The sequence below is a fragment of the Zychaea mexicana genome (genome assembly GCF_025766255.1).
Source record: "Zychaea mexicana strain RSA 1403 chromosome Unknown BDB00scaffold_164, whole genome shotgun sequence".
Taxonomy (NCBI): domain Eukaryota; kingdom Fungi; phylum Mucoromycota; class Mucoromycetes; order Mucorales; family Lichtheimiaceae; genus Zychaea; species Zychaea mexicana.
In genome coordinates, this window is record NW_026516827.1 from 55,381 (window position 1) to 74,848 (window position 19,468).

Below are 19,468 nucleotides of genomic sequence, written 5' to 3' on the forward strand. Positions count from 1 at the left end.
TTGTTTTCTTAACCCCTCCCCTCGCTATGTATAAACATTTAGCAACTCAACTATATGCATACTGTATACGTATGCTCATCTGCATAACTGTACCACCATAAGAAATGCGCCCAAATTTTGATGCTATACAACATATGTAATAACGGTTTCCAGATTCGTCAGGAACAAAGAAAGTCGGGTAACTCAATTAATAAAGAGAAATTCTAAACATTATTATGTTTCACCACTATCATCGATAAACAATATATTAAGTAGTATGTAAGGCGAAAATCACCGCACTGCAAGGAAGCGACAAGAATGCTATAAGCGTATCGTCATTAGCCTTCCAATAAATATAAACTTTATACGAGTAAGGCGAAAACACCGCCTTTTTTATTGACTGGAAATTAACGCTATTGGAAAGGTTCGGGGGATACGAAGGAAAAAGCACTTTTAATAGGCTGTTTCCTTCTTCAGGGACCGGACATTACAATGAACGAGGGGTTATTAGAGAAAGGTGGCGAGCAAAAAAAAAAAGGTATATAAATATGGTGTGCAGAAACTGCCAGTCAATCTGTACTTTTTTTTTTGTGTACAAATATTCGAAAAACGTATCTTGTTGGGCACTGTTGATTACTGTAAAGAACATCTTCCTAACAATCCCATTCCTTTCCTTTCAAGTGAACCAACAAAAACAATCGAAAGAAAAATGTTTGGCCGGACCCAGCTTACTCGAATCGCAACAGCAACATCTGTATTACTACTATCACTTATTGGTACAACAACACAACCCGTGTCGGCGGCGGGATTCCCGGATGGATACAATGTCATCACATATTGGGGCCAGGTATGAACTATGATCGCAGCTACTACTATACCATAGTCTCTCTATCATTTGATGGACTTGCTCAAAAGAACCAAAGTAATATTATCTGATAACTTTCTCCATTAATGTGTATATTTATATTACGTATATAGAACTCGGCTGGTACGGGTAGCTCACAAAAAGACCTTGCAACTTATTGCGATGATACTTCGGACGTTCTCGTAATTGGATTTATTACCAATTTCAACGTGGGTGGTCTTCCAACTTTAAACGTTGCCAATGCCTGTGAAGGCAGTGTATTTGAGGGAACATCTCTGCTTCAATGTGATCATATTGGAAAAGGTTAGTAATAGTAGTAGCAGTAGTAGTTTTTTTTCTACAAATACAAACATCACATGGAGATATGTTGGGCTTTTATAATGATAATTCAAGAGCTTTCAGCTAACTATTACTATATTATTTCTAACTAGACATCAAAACTTGTCAAAAGAAAGGTAAAAAAGTATTGCTGTCGCTTGGTGGTGCAAGTGGTGCATACGGATTTACTAGCGACAAGGAGGGTACAACCTTTGCAAAGACCATGTGGGATCTTTTCGGTGGCGGTGAAAGTGACACTCGGCCATTTGGTGAAGCAGTTATTGATGGCTTTGATCTGGATATCGAAGGCGGAGGACCAACCGGTTATGCGGTACGTATAAAAGCCCTCATAAAAACTACTTTGTTTGCTGTCATTGCTGCCTATGTCATACGATTGAAATACTCATATTAACATATTGCTTGACTTTCTAGGCATTTGTCAAAGAGCTTCGCAATTTGTTCGAGGAAGATTCGTCTAAAGACTATTATGTTACGGCTGCACCCCAGGTATGCAAAAGATAAAAGAGTTCTTGATCCAGTTGTTTAGATCAAAGCATGCTTTGAACGAGAAAGCAAGAGAACAGCATCCCACTCATTGCTTTTATATACAAATTGTACATTTATATATATAGTGTCCATTTCCGGATGCTATGTTGGGTGAAGTTATTGACGACGTCGGTATCGATGCTGTCAATGTCCAATTTTACAACAATTATTGTTCGACAGGAGGCTCTAACTTTAATTTTGAAACTTGGGACGATTGGGCAAAGAACAAGTCACCCAACAAGGATGTAAAGATCTACCTCGGCATTCCGGGATCAACTTCTGCTGCAGGCACGGGCTATATTACCTATGAAGACTTGGAGCCGGTATTTGACAAGGTGACGTCATTTGAAAGCTTTGGTGGTATAACCATTTGGGGTAAGTCTATAATTCTATTTCAGGCAGCATTGAGAACAGGATGCATGTATTAGTCGTAACTTGACCTTTGTCATGTTTTTATTTTTGAGGAGAGATCATAACTCATTGACTCATTTTCATCATGTGTTAGATGCTTCACAATCACATGGCAATAAAGATACCGAGCCAAATTTTGCAACAGCTATTTCAAAATTGGTGCGTACTGGCGAATCTAGTAGCGGTGATGGATCATCATCATCCGACGAGGACGACGAGGACGAGGACGAGGACGACACGAATGAAGACAGCAATACCACCAGCATCACTGCTACTGCTACAACTACTACTACTGCCAAGGAAACCAGTACTGCTACTTCAACTAAAAGCGATCACTCTGCAACAGCGACGCCTTCGTCTGGTAATGACAACGATGACGACGACGAGGATAGTGATAGTGATACATCCTGCATTCAAGACGGTGATAGCTGCTCTGAGCACGGCAAACAAGTCTGTGCCAGTAACGGGTTTGCTGTGTGTAATCACGACAAATGGGTTGTAACGCAATGTGCCGTTGGCCTGACCTGTATGAGCACGACAGAGGGAAGTTCGATCTACTGCGCACAGACTCAAGATGGCGACCTTACTAGCAGCAGCAGCAGCAGCAGCAGCGCTGATACCTGTGACAAGAAGAAACGTTCGGTGCTGCATACCAAAAGTGCCCCACGACCGTACAAATCAACACGCGTGACCTCTCAATTGACAGTGGTTAAAGTCGCAGACAAGAGATACGAAGCGGTGGTGAATGCCCGTCGATTGGATACCAAGGCATTTGGAAACACTGTGGTGGTCGAAATGAAAATGCCTGCTGGTATCACCGTGGATAGTGTCACGACCGGCAAAGTCAAGCAAGATGGCCAGACTGCAAAGTTGCAAGTGAAGAATCCTAACAAAAAGAGTATGGGACTCGTTTTTTCGATTGCTGGTTCAATCGACGAAAAATCGGATGTTTTTGTTGCTCCCGATGTAAACAACATGAAGTTCATGACATGAAATCGTCATTGATAATAGAGACAGTCTTTTCTTCAATGTTTATATCTTATATTATTTGAATGTTTTTTCGTGGTGCTTTTATTACTTGTGGTTGCAATGTTTATATATGGGATGCTTGAGGGATAGTCATAAGAATGGTTGATGTGCTGTGTGAAGGAAGAAAGGGGAGGGAGGTGGGGGGGGGTATGTATAGTATGTGCGTGCTTTTATATTTCTGATTGGTTTGTTGTATACACAAATGATGAAAGTAAAAAGCAGTGTTTGTTGACGATGTGTCCACTAAATAATACTACTGAATATTTACATCGAGACGCCTCTTGTGGAGAGCATCTTGTTAGGAAACGTGAGCGGTGGCTGTATATCGTTGTGGTTGCGCTTGCTGCTGCTGCTGCTGTTGCAAGTCAGGCCGTTGTGGAGATAACTGTGGTGAAGGAGATGAAGTAGGTTTCTGTGGTGGTGGTGTCGGCTGTTGTAATGGCGAACCTGGAAACGGTGTATATGCGAAATCATCAGTAAATGAAAAATTCAGCGTTCTACTAACTCCTATTTCAATCTCTTTCTCTCTCTCCCCTCTCCCACTTAATATTTTTTTTCTCGCCTCTCCCTTTCTTCTAAATTTACGGTCACTACTTCTAACGGTTGAACATATACCATTCGACGAAATCGGAAGCGCCCGCTGCTGTTGTGGTTGTTGACGTAAAGGCGCCCTGTTTGACATTGTGCCATTGACGTGTGCAGACAAGTTGGCTGCAATCATTCCATTGGCCATTGCTACCGAAGCCTGTTGAGGAGTCAAGCGTTGTCGACTATTCTGTCTTTTCACTGGAGCCGCCCCGACACCCGCACCCGTGGTGGGACCAAAGGAAACACCTGCTTCGACATTTTTGGGTTGTGAAGCAACGTTTGCAGCAGCAGCAGCAGCAGCAACAGAGCCGTTGGTATTACTGGTGGTTGTAGGAGGGCCCTGGCGCTGGGTGTTTCTTGTTCCTTGCAATAGACTGGGTAAGTCTACGAAATTTCGGAGCTGATCCACTGAGAGCAGTTGGACACGGTGGCGCAAAAACCTATATCCATTGGAAAATTTAATAAGCAGAGCTTTTTTTCCTTTTGCTTGGGCTGGGTGGGGGGGGGAGCGATTGCATTTTTCCACTCTCTCTTTCCTTTTCTTCCACAAACTTACCTATCATCCATTTCATCCAGCGTTTCCACTTCTTCCATCTCTTCGTAGTCGGGGTCAAACTGGAACGGATCTCGACTTTGCGAGGGTCCACGGTAGCCAACACGATCGATAAAAACTCGGCCACCACGACCAATGCGTTTTCGAAACCGAGGGGCAGCAGTAGCAGCGGCAACGTCGTTAACAGTGTTTGGACTGGAGAATGTTTGGAAGAACTGCATCGGCAACTCGAGAGGGAAGGGCTGGTATGGACACTAGAAGCCGATTGTTTACACAGCAAACTGTTAGTACACTACACCCTTCTTTTCCACATGCATCGTATGTACACCAACATGATTGCACTGATAACTTACTTCTGTGACATCTTCGTAGGGTGCATCTGCTTCCCTTTTTTTGGCAAGTTCGGCCTCCATAGCAAGTTGTGCCGGCGTTTTATCATGGCGATCGGTATTATCTGCAGCATCTCGTCGAAGGCGGCTGAGGGGTATTTTGATCGTTGTTCTATCGGTAACAATCACTTGGGTAAGTATCTGTAAAAAGAGGACAAAACGCAGACTCTCTTACTGTTTCAAGGAATAACTTACGATGATCCTGTATCCATTGCGGTCTTTCGTTTCTTCTTTGTTGCAGGCATAAGGGCTTCTTCATCCTTGATGCCAAGCAAGCGCTGGTACTCTCGGATTTCGCAACGTTTCTCAAACACAGCATGCTCTTGAAAAAGACTCTCTCTGCGAATCTTTTCGCGGCGCAGCACCATTTCCAGCAGACCACGAGCCTTTTCCATTTCCATGCGTAGCTTTCGCAGTCGCTCAAAAGACTGTTGGTCTGTTCGTCTAGTTTTGCGCACCGGCTTAATTTCGCGACGACGAAAGCAAACGTAAGGGTCGATCTCATTTTTAGGGATATCTTCATATTGTACAATGGGTATAATTGATTTTCCCTCACGCTTCAATCGCCGAGCGCGCCAATGCTCAAGGATGGGTCCCAATTCAAAGCGGCTCGAACGGAAACTGTTTGGAAGCATGTCTAGCAAATCCATGGGCTGGGGCGTTTGTGCTGGGTCCTAGTGAATTAACAAAAAGGTAAGGAGGTGCATTTGTGTTAGCCCCCAAAACATGCATATATCATTATATTATTGTGTCGAACCACATCATTTCTGTATCGCCCTCTCTCTCTCTCTCTTTCTCTCCCTTATGAAGCAAGAGAGAAGCATATGAATCTCTCTTACCAGACTAAGATGAGGCAACTGAGAGTTGACGGTCGATTCGATCTGGCTCATGATATCTTCAAACTCGTCCTCAGTTATTATCAGTGAAGAGGATTCAAGACGATCCTTGTTGTATTTGTTTACAAAGTCACAGTCGACCTCGTCCATAAGGTACTGACAGCTTATCATATCCTCAACGGTCATGGAGAACTTGATCAAGTTGGAGGGCTGTTTGAAGGGCTTTTTGTAAACGACATCGTACTCCTCCTGGGGGATATGGCGTGAAGCATCTGGTGTAGGAATATAGCGTTGCAGCTTTTCGCCGGTTGTCACAGCTGCTTGAGCCGCAGAAATAGCCGCTTGCAAATCATGCTACGATATCAACAATAATCACAACAGATACATTGAGTAATTGCGGCTTCTTTCCCCCCCCCTCCCCGGTCCCTTTTTTTGCATACCCCTTCCCATCATCACCACCCCCTCTCCAAAAAAGAGAAAAAAATTCCGCAGCAACCAAGCAACAAATCACACGATGCACCCACCCACACACACACACACAGAGAGAGAAAAGAGAGAACGTGAGTGTGAGTGCCAAGCACCAATCAGAATAGAGAACGTAAGAATACCTCCACTTCTTCATCCTTCTCAACGCCAGTCTCTATATCGCCTATGGACCGCTGTGCCTCGCCCAGGTCAGGCAGCTGCGACTCCTTGAAGATAGGCATAGCCTGTTTGACGGAGAGTTTTTTCCCTCTGAAACGAGACACCATCTGGTTTGTCATGGCGTTCTTACAGAAATCAGTAGAGTTGAAAAAATAAAAAAAAGTAAAAAAAAAGTGCGTATATGTGTAGTTGTTTTGGTTTGTGTGAGAAAAAAAAAGGTATTTTTTTTTCTTTTCAAGATGAGTGAGATGGAGGGGCGGGGCGTGGAAGGGAAACGAGGAGAAGAAAAAAGAGTACTTGAAAAAATAATATATATATAGAGTTCAGTCAATCGTAAGCTACAGCTGTTTGTTTAAAGATCTTGAAAGCAGCCTTTCGCTTACGACCAATAAAGAGAAGAGGGTTGTGTCAAACGGCTTTGAGTTGTGCTGACGACTTTGCGATGAACGGCCCCAATCTTGCGAGTTTTACTCTTTGTTATTTTTTTTCCTTCTCAACGAAAAGCTTGTATATTCGTACTATAAAAATTATTGGACCGGAGTGTGCAGCCAGAACAAGAAGGGGGGATGGTTGCTGCGGCTGAGGCTGTGATGATAATATATTCTGTGAGAGGATAAAGCAAAGAGTTGGTAAAATATGAACAAGGACAGACTTGTATCAACAAATCATGTACGCAAAGGGCACTTTGCTGGAAAGAAATTTCATTATTCTCTCATGGAAGAAAAGATAGTTTTTCTTGAACAAATTTGATAGTTGTTGTGGTTGCAACATACACTCATTTGTGTTTATGAAATCATATTCAGTCGTCAACGACACAACCCTTCACTGCGTTAACTGTGTCTTATGCTCAAGCGTGAGGAAATGTATTTTCTTGAAAGGGTACTTGAACCTAATGGAGATGGAAGAATATCTACACATGGAGGACATAGACAATACATTCCGGCTTGAATCATCAACAAGCAAGGAGTGATATTGATCGACCCCGGCTCCTACATGAAGAACCTGGTGACGACCGACATCTTAGATATAGCCCTTCCGCTCAGAAAGCACCAGCAGCAAAGCACTCTACGATAAATTAAAAGAACAAAAGCATCGGATGGTATTCAAGAGAATTCTAAGCAAGCAACAAAAAGCACTCGGGCTACTTACTATACACTACTTGCAGATCTTTAAATTTCCACAAAAAAGCAGCATATATTATAGAACAACGAAAGCATCTTTCCTTTCTCTTGCATGTATTGTACTGTGTGGAAAAGAATAGTTTTATTTTGTATGTACAGACTATTTTTAATCATTTTCGGATTCATCATAAGAACCCTCTACTTCGGAATCGTATTCTTCAGCCACTTCACTACCACTGTCATCAGGTGCAAAGTCTTCGTCAGCTATAAAAAAAAAGAAGAAGCATCAGATATCAGCAAAAAAACAATAATCATCCTCGAATACAGCAAAAAATCATCAAAAACTTACGACTCTCTGAATCGCCTTCATCCATCATTGCGCCAACAGCAGGCTCTGTTCGTCGCTTCTTTCGGCCGCTTGCACCAAAGTTGCCATCTTCCTCGTCCTCTTCTTCCACATCATCTTCGTCAAGCTCAGTGTATCTAATGATGGATTCCTCGTTCTGTACACTCTTGACCTTGATCCGCTTTTGTCTCAGGAAGTCCTCCATGTTGGCATATTCTTCCCGGTTGATGCTAGAGAACTGAATGTCGTTGCCGCCCTTCATGTGGAACTTCATATCGAACGTTCGTGAGCTGCCGCCAGAAGTGGTGCCCACACGTGAAAACGTGACAACACCGATTTCGTTGTGGGGAATGAATGTGGGTGGTTTGGGAATAAATAAGAAGCTTTTTTCGAGTGGGTAGAGGTAGCCTTCGTTGGCCTTCATGGAACATTTCAGAGCATGGGCACCGTGGTGACTAATAATATGTGTCATGGCGCAAAAATGACGCGAGAAAAGTTTATGAGTCCTGTATGTCCAACATGTATGATCAAGTACACACTATGGAATATGAATTACCTTCTGTAGCTGCCTGGTACCGTCACCTTGCGGTTTGTGAGTGAGCGGAAGATGGTGCTGACAACTTCATAGGTAGGTGCATCATAATGCTTGTGGAGCTTGTTTTCGTATTTATCTGCCAAAGTAGCACTACGTAACCCAGTAGTTTAGTAACTCTATATCCGCAAGAAAGAGACCACTGGATATACATATAACTTACTCGTCAAGATTTAATTCGACATCGATTTCATCCTCACGCACAAATTGGAATACCAAGAACGGGTATTTCGTTTGACCTTGACGCAGTGGAGGATCCAATCCAATCTGGTAGTTTAATTATCTTGTGTGAGTATAACACTAGACGTTCTCTTGACGTTTGACTTTCTTCCAAACACTACACTTTGTAATATAGGAAGGAGAGAAAAAGTAAGACACTCACCACAAACATGACGTGCATTTCATCAGGTTTCAACAACAAAAAAAGCTTGATGATATTGGAGTAAAGAATCTTGTAATCGTAGGTCTTGCCACGCAGACGCAAAAAGTCTTGGTACATGTCGATGTTGTAACGACCACTAATCGAATTGAGAACAAACAAGGTTACGCGTTGAATCCCACATGAAAAACTGTTTATAGACCGAAAAAAAGATAGCGTACCGTGGTGTCAAGCAAAGCACTTCCTGGAACTGGACAATGTTTTCGGTGGTCATCTGGCTGAATTCTAGCTTGGATTTAACAGTTTCGTAGAATACCTTTTATCCACCCGCGAGTAATTAAAAAAAAACAGAACCGAGATGTGGACGTTAACAATTTGATAATCATACAACCCTTTTCCTCCAAACATACCATATCTGCATTCACTTCCTCATCCTCCTCGTCATCCTCCTTGTTCTCTGATTCTTTAGCAACCGTGCCAGGTACATAGAAAGTGACATCCATCAGCTCGTCGACTTCTTTAGGATTTACACCATCTGGTGCAGGCTGTCCGGGATCAACAAAGTTGATAGCCACTTCATTTTTGCCTGGTTTGTTCGTGCCAATGGCTTGTCCAAGTGGTAATTCAAACATGGGCCTGTTGCTCACATTAAAGATCAAGTTGGATCCTTAATGACAGATCGATCCCCCAAAGCAATCAGTAAGTTGTTGTATTTTTCCCCACACTTTACAACATCTTTCATTCTGGCTTTACCTTGGAAATCCGTTTTTCCCCAATTCCAGCCTCTGACGCTCAATTCTTTTGCATCTAATTGTAACTTGTAATACTTTTTGACCGCATCCTTGGCTTCTTCAAAATCCTATTGATTCGATTATGCAAAATAAATTATAATTCCTATGCTTTTTTCTTTCCTGCTTTTTTTATTCGCCTCTATAGCAAGCGAATTGGATCACGTACGTCTGATTTGAACCCGTCGAATTTGTGAATGCTGTTATCCTTGAGTAAAACGCGCATTTGATATCCTCTCGCAGCACGACTCCACGACAATTTCTTGAGATCTTCAGCACTGACGACGGTGGTTTTACCACTTGTCGCTTTCCAGCCAATACCGTTGGGTGCTATACGGAATCGACCCTTGTCGGCTTGAACGCCGCAATGAATGGCTTCGAATTCGGTGTATCGTCTTTCAGACATTGGGGGAAAAGGAGGGTTAGGGTAAAAGAAAAGAAAAGGTTGTCGGACCTTGGGTTCTTTTTGTCTAACAATTTTTGTAGACACGAAAAAAAAAACCTATACGCGACGCGGCGGATCCGCTCCCCCTAATCTGGATTGACGTTATTCTAAATCATCAACGATGAAAACTAGCTAGAGGTACCATCTTTCAGGACTATTAGCATCACTATTACGCAATGCTACATACTTCCGGATTAATTGAAGACATATGCATCTGAAGATGTTCATTTAAAAATTGATAAAGAGCTCCAGCTGTTGTGGCTGCATAATGTTAAGTTTTTGGACCACACACCACCTCCCTTTTTAACCCGCCAAGATTTTTCATATAATCACATTACAATTTCATACAGTGAACGTCTGTTACCATTCCGATGGCCACCAAAGTAAAGAAAGCACTGTGACTCATTCGAATTACAGATGTTGATGATGTTGATGATTATATGAATATGCATGATTTATAGAGTTTGCTATTATGATACAGAAAATCTCGCAAAACAGCGTTCTACTAAGTACTAATAAAACTACTGTCGCTTAAAGATACAATACAATGTATCTGAAAGTAAGCTACGACCAGTCCTTTTCCCTTGTTCTTATATACGAGAAATTGTTTCGAGAAGTAACAAACAATACTACAGATCAAATTTATTTGGCAATAGAATTGTCTTTTATGTGCGTATACATTTAACAGAATCAGATTATTTTAGGTGGTGTTTGGGTCACTGTGATGGGGAGTGGCAGGAGTTTCTGGGGATTCGGGGCTTGCATCTCCGTCATGTGTTGGCGTCTCTGGATTATGTCCATCAGACTGGGAACCATCGGTAGCACCAGCACCTTGTTTCGGACCACCGCCAAGTGTTTTTTCAACACTTGCAACTACACCGCCTCCTTCTCCTATAGACTTGACGCTTAATCCTCCTGGAAGACTGTCGTCTCTGGCCATGATCTTCAATGCTCCTGGTGCGGCGTCAGCAATAGCTGACAAGGCCAAAATGGTAGCAACGGTCAAAGTAGTGAATGAGGTACGCATTGTATGTATGTGTAAGTTTGGATATTAAGGAAGCGTCAGTGTAAAAAGTAAATTTACAAAAAAAAAGGATCATTGAAAATGGCAGGCCTTTATATAACTGCAAACCCGGCAAATCTTGGAGCGGTTTTGTAATAGGTTAGCTTTCTGGTCGTACTTGCATCATCATCGTCGTCGTCGTGAAGGAGAAGCAAGGAAAGGAGAAAGAAAAAACCAAATGCAAGCACACACACGTACACCCCTTACATAGTCTCTACTTTATAATTGTACGATGTGAGTTGGCGCTATCAAAAGTATCTTTAAAGGTACAACTTTGCGCTATTGCGAGGATATTTGACTCACCATCTTCGTTATTGTATTATCAAATGAGTACAAACTTTACATATGCTGAGCAGGAGCTCTGCTTTATTCGATGCAGCAAATGTGCTGAAGAGTTCTTGTCCAAGTTTGATTGAAGGGTCACAAGGAAAAGGAGATTGATCAAGGCGGGTTGTAGCTGATCTTATTATTCTAAACAGGAGTAATGCCTCACTATTTCAGGCTCGGTAGAATCTCTATTCCTCCTACCATTGATGGCGGCTTTCTTTCCTCGCCACCTACTGCTGAACATTTATGTGATATGAGCAGTATTAGCTCAACATCGTCAACGAGAATATGCGTACCATCAATGCATAGTAATGCTCTACTGTACGTACGATTTCTTTCAAGGGAGAGCTACATAAACTTTACCCGCCCGGGGTTTGGCATGATGCAGGAACGTGACGATTTCAATGAGTTGTATACTCTAGAGTATCAACAATGGAGCTTTCGATTGTTCACAAAAATAGGCGGTATATTTCCAGAGCTTCAGTCCTTGTCAAGTTATTCCATATCTGAGGGACGAATAAGTGGATGGGCTTCAGTTGTTTGAGTAAATGACGAGAAGAACGATGTAGTAAAAAGACAAGACAAAAAGATGTGAAGAGCGGTAAACTTTATTCTTCGTCCTCCCTTCCTCCCGTGCCATCCACCCTTTTCTTTGATTGTGATAGTGGTTGAAGCGCAGATCACCATCGTCCTTTCGTTAGTGACGAAAAAAAAAGTTCTGCGACATTTCTTCTGCAAATTGGTAATATTGGCTGGATGATGTATACTATTGGATTTTCATAGAAAAATCTGTCTAGCTGGTTCACAAAGCATTGTGCCCTTCTAGGATAGCAAATACTACAAAAATTAAATATATTCACCACGGTTTATGGTGAAGTTGTATAGACACAGTAGTATGTAGGGCATCAATATCGTACTTGTAGTGATATGTAACACCCGCCGCTGGCGAAATCTAAACAAAGCAGGGAAAAAATGATTCGCAGCCCCTGCTTGAAGAGAGGAGAAGAAAAGACGCCACGCATACATAAAACAAGTTTTTCTTCCCTCGAAATGCCGAACAACAGCCGCCCACCCTTGGCACAAATTCTGATTGAGAACAGTCCATGCAAACTACGCATATTTCTCCTTTTCAGTGTTGTATACTTTAGCTGTGAGTTATATGGAAAATCGCCGCTTGTTATCATATTTCTAAGTCGACGAGGTTTTTTTTTAGAAAAAAGACGACGTTACCTATTAGCTTTTCAGAATGGAAACAAGTGCTATTGCTACAACTATCAAGAATGTCACAGACGTTGAGAGAGGCCTACTACTTTTATGTCTCATTAGCCAAAAAAAAGAAACTCAAACCAAGGCTAACCAACGTCAGTGATTAAAGTAATTTCAAGTATTGAAAGATGGAGGAATGGGTTTCATTTTAAAGCGCACATAAACAAGTTGATTCGGTAAGTATGTACGAAATGTTATTAGGAACAATGCTCACGCTATTTGCGCAAGTATGTAGCAAAGGTCAATAACTATAGACTGTCTATAATGTAATTCCTGACTCATCAGTGACAATACCCCAAGTCCCTGCTATGATGATTGCTTCGATCACGTACTGATTATGAAGGTGCAATAAGAGTAAGTCCTCTATGGTATGTAAAATAAACTTCCCACGCTATGATACTGTTGAGCCGAGAAAGTTTCTCTTCTTGGACATAGAGTTAGTCGCCAAAATGTCCTGGTTTGAGAGCTATCATTGTAATAACAATGTTGGAGGTATCGTGGGAATAATAGGGTGACACAGCTTTCATCTTTTTCTAAAAAAAAAAAAAGCGGCTTGAAGGAAGAATTGGCTTATATTACCTAAAAGTGCCAGGAACTGAATATATATTGGTGCGTAAGCTACACAAACAACATAATTAGAAGTGATGGTACAGTAATAGTAGTAGTAGTAGTACTGTAGTGGTGGTGGTGGTGGTGGTTGTTATACATGTTACCCAAGAAACCTAACGTAACCATGGTTTTCACGCGCTCATCACACAGTCTGTGTGTTCTTCACTTGATCTATTATTATTTTGGTGAAACTGAACCAGTAGTTTGGAAGCAACAGCGTATGATATTCAGATATGTAGTCAGGAATTTGAATATGGATTTTTTTTCCTGCTCTGTCATTCCAGCTTGATGCTGCTGCATGTTGTTGGCGTCCCGTCATTTTCCATTTCCGCACATCAGTTTGGCTCCCCACTACTTGGAACATTGGAGCGACAAGTACAGATCAAATCGGTATCTTGAAATCTATAAGAAGGAGAAAAAGAAGGGTGAGGCTCGATCACATCAAATAGTTTAAAAACGATGAGAAATGTGGATTACATGACCTTGTCTTGTATACATTGTCGTCGAGTTATAGGAAGCTAGCAGCCGCGTCTGCATTTTGATCAATTCTCTGTACTTTTACCTACAACATCGCGACATTCATTGCTCCTGATCCCGCCTATCGAGGTATCTGCATGCTATCGTCTACTCTTGGTACTCTAACTTCTATACTCCTTATGCGAGCAGATTATCTATCCTAATGGCTGGGATAAATGTACCATTACAGCTGGCATGGCGAAGTTTGCTTTGACAACACACGAACGCCAACCTCTCAAAAGCTCCCCCATCATGTATATAAATCCCATCATAGCAATAGCTCACCAGCTTGAGTACTGTAGAGAGTGATTACTGGATCGTCACTTGATTTGAATTGCTGAACCATTTTTCAAGCTAAACACACTAAAGATCTTCCTGATATCCCATGTTTCTTTGATGTGTGCGTGTAGCTTTTCATACAAAATCGGGATACAATCACTTAAGCTTTCAAATATGCAAGTACAAAGGGAGCTGGTCATTAACTAGAATATGCGACGATAATGCACATCTCCAAAGAAATCGGCTTTAAAGAAACGTTAGCTATACAGTTGGCAAGAAACTGTTACGGTAAAATTATGTGCCAGTGTTTACGTAGCTTTTGGGGTGGGGGGGGGGAAAAGGCGCGAATCCCAGCAAAGTGCAAGTGATCTAGTCCTTTATGACGAGATGAGATAATCAAAAAGGGGGGATCCGTGGGCAAAGTCAAAGCTAGCCCGGTTTTGAAAATCCTAACTTTTTTGGGGCGAATCTTAGCAGGGAAGTTCGTGTGTGCCCGGGGACTCTATGCTGTAATGACAGAGCGTCGGGTACCTTGGCCAAGATGAAAGTCAAGCAAGCACCAAACGGAAATTCGTGACACTTGAAGGGTCAAAAGAATCAAGTCCCATACATTAAGAACATTTGATGTTATCTCATTATCCCGAATAACGCCGTTCAAGCTGGGTGAAAAATACGAAGAATAATAATATGTTTATGTGTGCACTGACAGAAAACCAACCCAATGGAACGGAGAATAAGGACAGTTCTTAGATTACGGATGCCACAAAAGGAAGAAGTCTATATGCATGTATGCAGGTCGATTAATATTATCAATCCAGCAAGAACAAAGTTCTTTACACGTGCCACAAAACAACAACCCTTTTTCTCTTTCCGATTTGCTAATATGTACAGTGTATGTAGTGTCGCTTGGCAATACCAAAAGCGGGTAAAACGTATTACCTTGTTTTGCCCAATCATTTTAATCTTTTGTCCATGGCACAAACTTTCTTTTTGATTATCATAGCAGTGGAGCGCAAAGATACAAGGTGGTAATGAGATGAGAAAGAAACAAGCGACATTGGCAGTGTTTGAGTACCGTCGCACCAACGTCTTTTCTTATCGTAGAAGAGGAAAAAGACCGATCAAAGCTAAATTTCCCAAATGCTTGATACCTAATGATATTATATTTTACAGAAAAACACAGACTAGTTCAAAAAGAGAGATATACAATGTACAGAAAGAAAGGAAAAACGCAACGGTGATAAGTCTCTTGTTTTTTGGGGAATAGGTATGATTAACGATGACGGATAGAGTATATAAGAGATGACATGCTATATAATGCAGAGAATAGAACGTGAGGGTATCGGGATGCAAAGAAGGTGTAATGAATGCGTGTTGAGAGAGCATGCGTGCGCTGAATAAATGGTTTTAGCGTCTAGGAGTAGGTGAGGAGGGGCCAGGTCCTCGCGACATTGTTGTACCACTACTCCCGTTTGTGCTCCCAGAAGATTGGCTCGATGCTCTCGAGCTACCGCCTAAGCGCCGCAAGGAACCTTCGGATGCCATGGAGCGATTATGGGCCATGCGTCGACTTTGTGCAGCTGGTAAAAGTATATATATATATATACACACACACAGGGAGAGTAAGTACATGCTTGATGATATGGAAAAAGAAAAGAAGCCCATCAAAAATATAAAAGGTGTTACCATTTTTCGCGCGAGTAGCAGCCCGATCCAAACTGTGAATCACCACTTCCAACTGTTTCAGCCACTCTTCCTGCTCCTCTTTACTGTTTGTACACAGCACATGCGTTGTTGGTGCACCCATGTACGTCGTGTTCAGCGTGTCGACACCTTGAAAGGACGATACAATTTCAATGCAATGGTCTTGCGCACCGGCTTCTTCAGCCGTAAGCGCGCGCACACGTGCCCGTTCCAGGGTGATGTGCCCTTTGTACTGCAGAAGCGTCCGTTTTCCATCTTGCTTGGGTCGCACAAATGCAAGAAGATCTGAAAACAAAAAGTAGGTGCGCTCTTCACCCGTCGATCGTGAATTGACGACGACTCGCGCAAGTTGTCCTTGGAGAACTAGCCGTCGTTGGGCTTTGACGCCGAATGGAGCGCCGATCAAGGCTTGGTGGATCATGAGCACCTGATCGACATTATCTGCATCGTCCACCCTTTTTAACCCCAATCGATAGATAGCATAGGTATGATTAGAGGGAGTTCTGTCCGTATTTTCCCGACCGGTAGCATTCATACATACTTTGGTTTAATCTCTTCGGCCAATGCAATGATGCGTTGTTTACACGTCAATAAGCCCATATAGTCTGGATGCATGGGCGTCGTCACATCGGCTAGCTTACTGATGAGCTGTGCGTATCGATTGATGCATCCTGCAGGGATCTGTAGCAACGACAACAGCGTAGCACCCCTCAACGATGAATCCTTGTGTGCTGACTGATGGAAGATGATTATATATATAAGGTATGGTTTTGCCGATCAATAAAAGCTCTTTTGAGCGGGTAATTTCCTTTTTTTTTTTCGTGAGGGTGTGACGAGCAGCAGTAGAGAGGGTGTAACCTGGGACAGAGACTTGGTACTTACATCAATAAACTTCTTGAATGGTTGGTACCGAGTCAAGCGCTCATAGGTTGTCACTGCAACATCGTAGTTGTCGAGATAGGCTTGATAGACATGCAATAGTTGAAACTGTAGGCGTGTGCACGCAGGAAAGAAGGAAAAATTTAGAAATTACACATACGCGAAAAAATATGAGTTGTGTGTGCACATCACACACGAGCACAACAGCAAAACAAGCTGACACGAAATAAATACTTGCCCAACCATGAAAAACATCCGAAATAATCTGCGTAGGGCCCCAAATCTTCAGTCTGGAAAAAAAATAATCAGAGCTCTTGCTTCCCAGGTACACACACACACGTCCCTTACTTACCGTCGCTCAAGACTGGCCAGGATGGCACGTTGTGTCTGCACTATGTCATCAAAATTACCAAACAGCCAACGCGTCTCACGCTCAGTGCAGACCATCTTCTTCATGCCAAGAAACGCAAACGAGGACTGTTTGGCGTCTTTACGTAAGGGCTGCATAAAGACGTTTGCGACTAAATTGAGCGATTCGAGGTAGGCTGTTTCCGAATTGTACAGTTGTTGGACGAGTGCTTCTCGATTTCGATGCACCAATTCGTGGTCTAAAACAATGCACTGTTAGACTACTCATACTACTGCTGCTTCTCTGGATTGGCTTATTCTAGTTTATATAGGCGTACCGATCAGCCCATCGTCTACGTCGTCATAGTCTAGGCTGTCAATGATGTCGAATTGGTCTTCGGAAAAGCGTCCGCCTTCGTCTGGATATGTCGTGGTTGGCTGTGACGCTCGCTGTTGCGGGTAATAAAAGTTGTTTGCTGTGGACGTCGACGTGGACGGTGACATGTTCAACGACGGTGCTGTTTCAGACGAAAACGCTGTAAGATTGGTCATGCCACTCGGATAGCGAGTGTAGTTGCTGCTTCCTTTGCTGGATACGCTGCTCATGCTAACAACGCTCTGGTGATGTGCATCGTATCGATGCTTCTGTGCCGAGGATGGTCGTCGTCGTCGTGGTACGGTGACGGTCGACGGAGGTGTAGTATTGTTGTTGTTGTTGTTGTTGTTGTTGTTGCGTACGTCGTGTGGTGAAGTCGTTGAGTACATGTCTTTTTTTAATAGCGAAACCTGCTCGTATTAAAAAAAAAAGGGTTTGGGGGGAGGAGGGAGGGAGGGCCAAGGGGATCGTTTGGAAGGGGGAAGAAAAAAAGGAAAAGGGAAAAGAGCAGCAAAGAAAGGCCAGCTTTTGCCCTTTTGAATCAGTTGACAAGTGGTGTCTGCAAAAAAATCGTCGTCACGTAATCTTGTGTACGACTCTTATTATTAATAATGACGGCCCTCTTGGTGCTTTTGCTGCATGAGATACGCTGATGGCACGGGGCGCGGAGGTTGAAGCTATAAAATAAATTGTGGGTATAATATACACAGTTGCACACGAGGGCCAGGCAACAGCTATTACTACTACTACCACTGCCACCGTCGGTTGCTATTCAAATATAATCACTATTTAAGGTTTGTCTTTCCCTACGGTAAATACTCTATCACACTTGACCCTTTTACAGGATTTTTCCTAATGATTGGCGGGGCATTTTTTCCCATCATGGCGAGCTCTTTTTTTTTATTTTGGCGTTGGGGGGGGGGTTTATTGGCAGATGATGAAAATTACAATGGCGCTGTAATTTCAGGTTGATGGCAGATTTACAAATTTCATAATGGCGGGTGTAATTTTAGTCCCTTCTTAAAAATAGTATTTTTTTTTGCCTTCGAATTGTTACTTCATCATTTATTAAATCAATCAATCCCAACATTCTGGTATTATTGTTAATTCTGGTGTCCTTAAAAGACGGTTTAATCTGATTGAGAGCTGTACACCATCGTTATCATCATTGATGCACAGACAGCTTTCCAGGGCGGGGTTAAAGCTCCTGGGGCAAGATTCTGCCAATCATTTTGAAAGTTAAGGGAAAGTGCTTTAACAGGCTCTGTAACATCTGTCCAATCAAATTATGACTTAAGGATGTGTTGTTACAGTTACACAGAGAAACCTAGTTCTTGTAGCGTTTCTTACAAGTGAGAGCGTTTTCGCACCCACGCTCAACGCTTTTCTTTCTTCTATTTGTTATATATCCTAAAAACATGGAAGATATCTCCTCATCTTCGGTAAAACGCGGTCGCGGTAGACCCAAAGGGAGCAAAAACAAGAAGCAAAAAACCAACGAACCTCCTGCTGGGCAACGCACGCTTCAGTTCTGGACGCCGCGTCCAACCCCATCCACGTTTGACACGTGCGACCATTCAGTCGATACAAATCTTGAGCAACAAAGCGAGCAAGCTCATACTGATGTACATAATGGCTTTCCCTCTCAGGTTAATAGCATAAAGACTCATAGAAACCCAATAAAACAAATCTACCTTTCATGCAACTTATATACTATTCTCTTTGTCAAAACAATCATACATGTGATAGTGCTCCCAAAATGATGACAGTGGCGAGTGCTATACTTTGAGCGACTTGCTGCATGAAATTGAGGAGGATGAGACGCCAGAGAGGGACGATCAAATCACTGGTAGCGTTGGTGTAGAATGCGGCGGTAGCGCTATTCCAGATGATGAATTGGAGGAACTTCGAAACGACGATAGAACTTACAAAGAGCAAAGCCGTGGTGTGCTTGCAGAGTATTTTCTTAACATGCAAAACCGCATCTCCCGTAAAGATGGTGGCTATCCGAGCGAGTACAGAAGAGGCACCTTTTGGGTGGAGCCAAAGTCGCCTTATTTTGCAATGAAAGACCAAAACATCTTGGACCCCGGAATCCTGTACCACCCACGAGTATTTCTGTGGCTGCCACATGTCTTGGTGAACAAACTGTATTGCCGCGAGGAATGCTGCATCGACAAAGAGTCGCGACTTACTAATAAAGGCTTTTACAAAGATCCTTGTGCGCGTAGAGTTGTGGACATGCACAGGTACATATACTTTTAAAGCAAC

The 19,468-nt window shown here is 42.6% G+C and overlaps 6 protein-coding genes across 6 annotated transcripts; 2 read left to right on the forward strand and 4 right to left on the reverse strand.

The window, feature by feature from the left end:
* Positions 1–574: 574 nt before the first annotated feature.
* On the forward strand, positions 575–3,112 carry BDB00DRAFT_965767 (glycoside hydrolase superfamily; the record flags this gene model as incomplete). The annotated part of the gene is made up of 8 exons (XM_053129790.1): positions 575–826; positions 958–1,147; positions 1,276–1,493; positions 1,595–1,669; positions 1,795–2,083; positions 2,214–2,297; positions 2,367–2,475; positions 2,518–3,112. The coding sequence occupies exons 1-8, from the start codon at positions 689–691 to the stop codon at positions 3,110–3,112; spliced, it is 1,698 nt and encodes a 565-aa protein (XP_052973135.1). The 5' UTR covers positions 575–688.
* A 61-nt stretch (positions 3,113–3,173) lies between these two features.
* Positions 3,174–5,574, reverse strand: BDB00DRAFT_857951 (uncharacterized protein). Its single transcript, XM_053125843.1, has 6 exons — positions 5,518–5,574; positions 4,874–5,352; positions 4,643–4,790; positions 4,293–4,543; positions 3,764–4,176; positions 3,174–3,595 (listed from the first exon to the last, which is right to left on the reverse strand). Exons 1-6 carry the CDS (start codon positions 5,566–5,568, stop codon positions 3,447–3,449), a joined length of 1,491 nt encoding a protein of 496 aa, XP_052973136.1. The 5' UTR covers positions 5,569–5,574; the 3' UTR covers positions 3,174–3,446.
* A 1,353-nt stretch (positions 5,575–6,927) lies between these two features.
* On the forward strand, positions 6,928–7,402 carry BDB00DRAFT_857959 (uncharacterized protein). The gene has a single exon (XM_053125844.1). It carries the CDS (start codon positions 6,947–6,949, stop codon positions 7,127–7,129), a length of 183 nt encoding a protein of 60 aa, XP_052973137.1. The 5' UTR covers positions 6,928–6,946; the 3' UTR covers positions 7,130–7,402.
* A 44-nt stretch (positions 7,403–7,446) lies between these two features.
* On the reverse strand, positions 7,447–9,791 carry BDB00DRAFT_879204 (uncharacterized protein; the record flags this gene model as incomplete). The annotated part of the gene is made up of 9 exons (XM_053127840.1): positions 7,447–7,544; positions 7,630–8,081; positions 8,183–8,311; positions 8,382–8,485; positions 8,601–8,736; positions 8,819–8,913; positions 9,008–9,264; positions 9,351–9,456; positions 9,555–9,791. 9 exons carry the CDS (start codon positions 9,789–9,791, stop codon positions 7,447–7,449), a joined length of 1,614 nt encoding a protein of 537 aa, XP_052973138.1.
* Positions 9,792–10,139: 348 nt separating this feature from the next.
* BDB00DRAFT_857963 (uncharacterized protein) lies at positions 10,140–11,311 on the reverse strand. The gene is made up of 3 exons (XM_053125845.1): positions 11,198–11,311; positions 10,292–11,111; positions 10,140–10,213 (listed from the first exon to the last, which is right to left on the reverse strand). Exon 2 carries the CDS (start codon positions 10,855–10,857, stop codon positions 10,531–10,533), a length of 327 nt encoding a protein of 108 aa, XP_052973139.1. The 5' UTR covers positions 10,858–11,111; positions 11,198–11,311; the 3' UTR covers positions 10,140–10,213; positions 10,292–10,530.
* Positions 11,312–15,442: 4,131 nt separating this feature from the next.
* Positions 15,443–17,325, reverse strand: BDB00DRAFT_775511 (rho guanine nucleotide exchange factor; the record flags this gene model as incomplete). Its single annotated transcript, XM_053120225.1, has 6 exons — positions 15,443–16,049; positions 16,136–16,329; positions 16,477–16,529; positions 16,697–16,756; positions 16,854–17,081; positions 17,160–17,325. The coding sequence occupies 6 exons, from the start codon at positions 17,323–17,325 to the stop codon at positions 15,443–15,445; spliced, it is 1,308 nt and encodes a 435-aa protein (XP_052973140.1).
* Between the last annotated feature and the right edge of the window lie 2,143 nt (positions 17,326–19,468).

Bases quoted from the DNA above. Each gene is read 5' to 3' on its own strand.
- BDB00DRAFT_857951 (XM_053125843.1), bottom strand. From the start codon at position 5,568: ATGAGCCAGATCGAATCGACCGTCAACTCTCAGTTGCCTCATCTTAGT. The intron at 4,791-4,873 runs GTAAGTTATTCC...TGTTACCGATAG, and splicing joins GCAATGGATACAGGATCATC to AACAACGATCAAAATACCCC. The intron at 4,177-4,292 runs GTAAGTTTGTGG...CAATGGATATAG, and splicing joins CTGGATGAAATGGATGATAG to GTTTTTGCGCCACCGTGTCC.
- BDB00DRAFT_857959 (XM_053125844.1), top strand. From the start codon at position 6,947: ATGAAATCATATTCAGTCGTCAACGACACAACCCTTCACTGCGTTAAC.
- BDB00DRAFT_857963 (XM_053125845.1), bottom strand. From the start codon at position 10,857: ATGCGTACCTCATTCACTACTTTGACCGTTGCTACCATTTTGGCCTTG.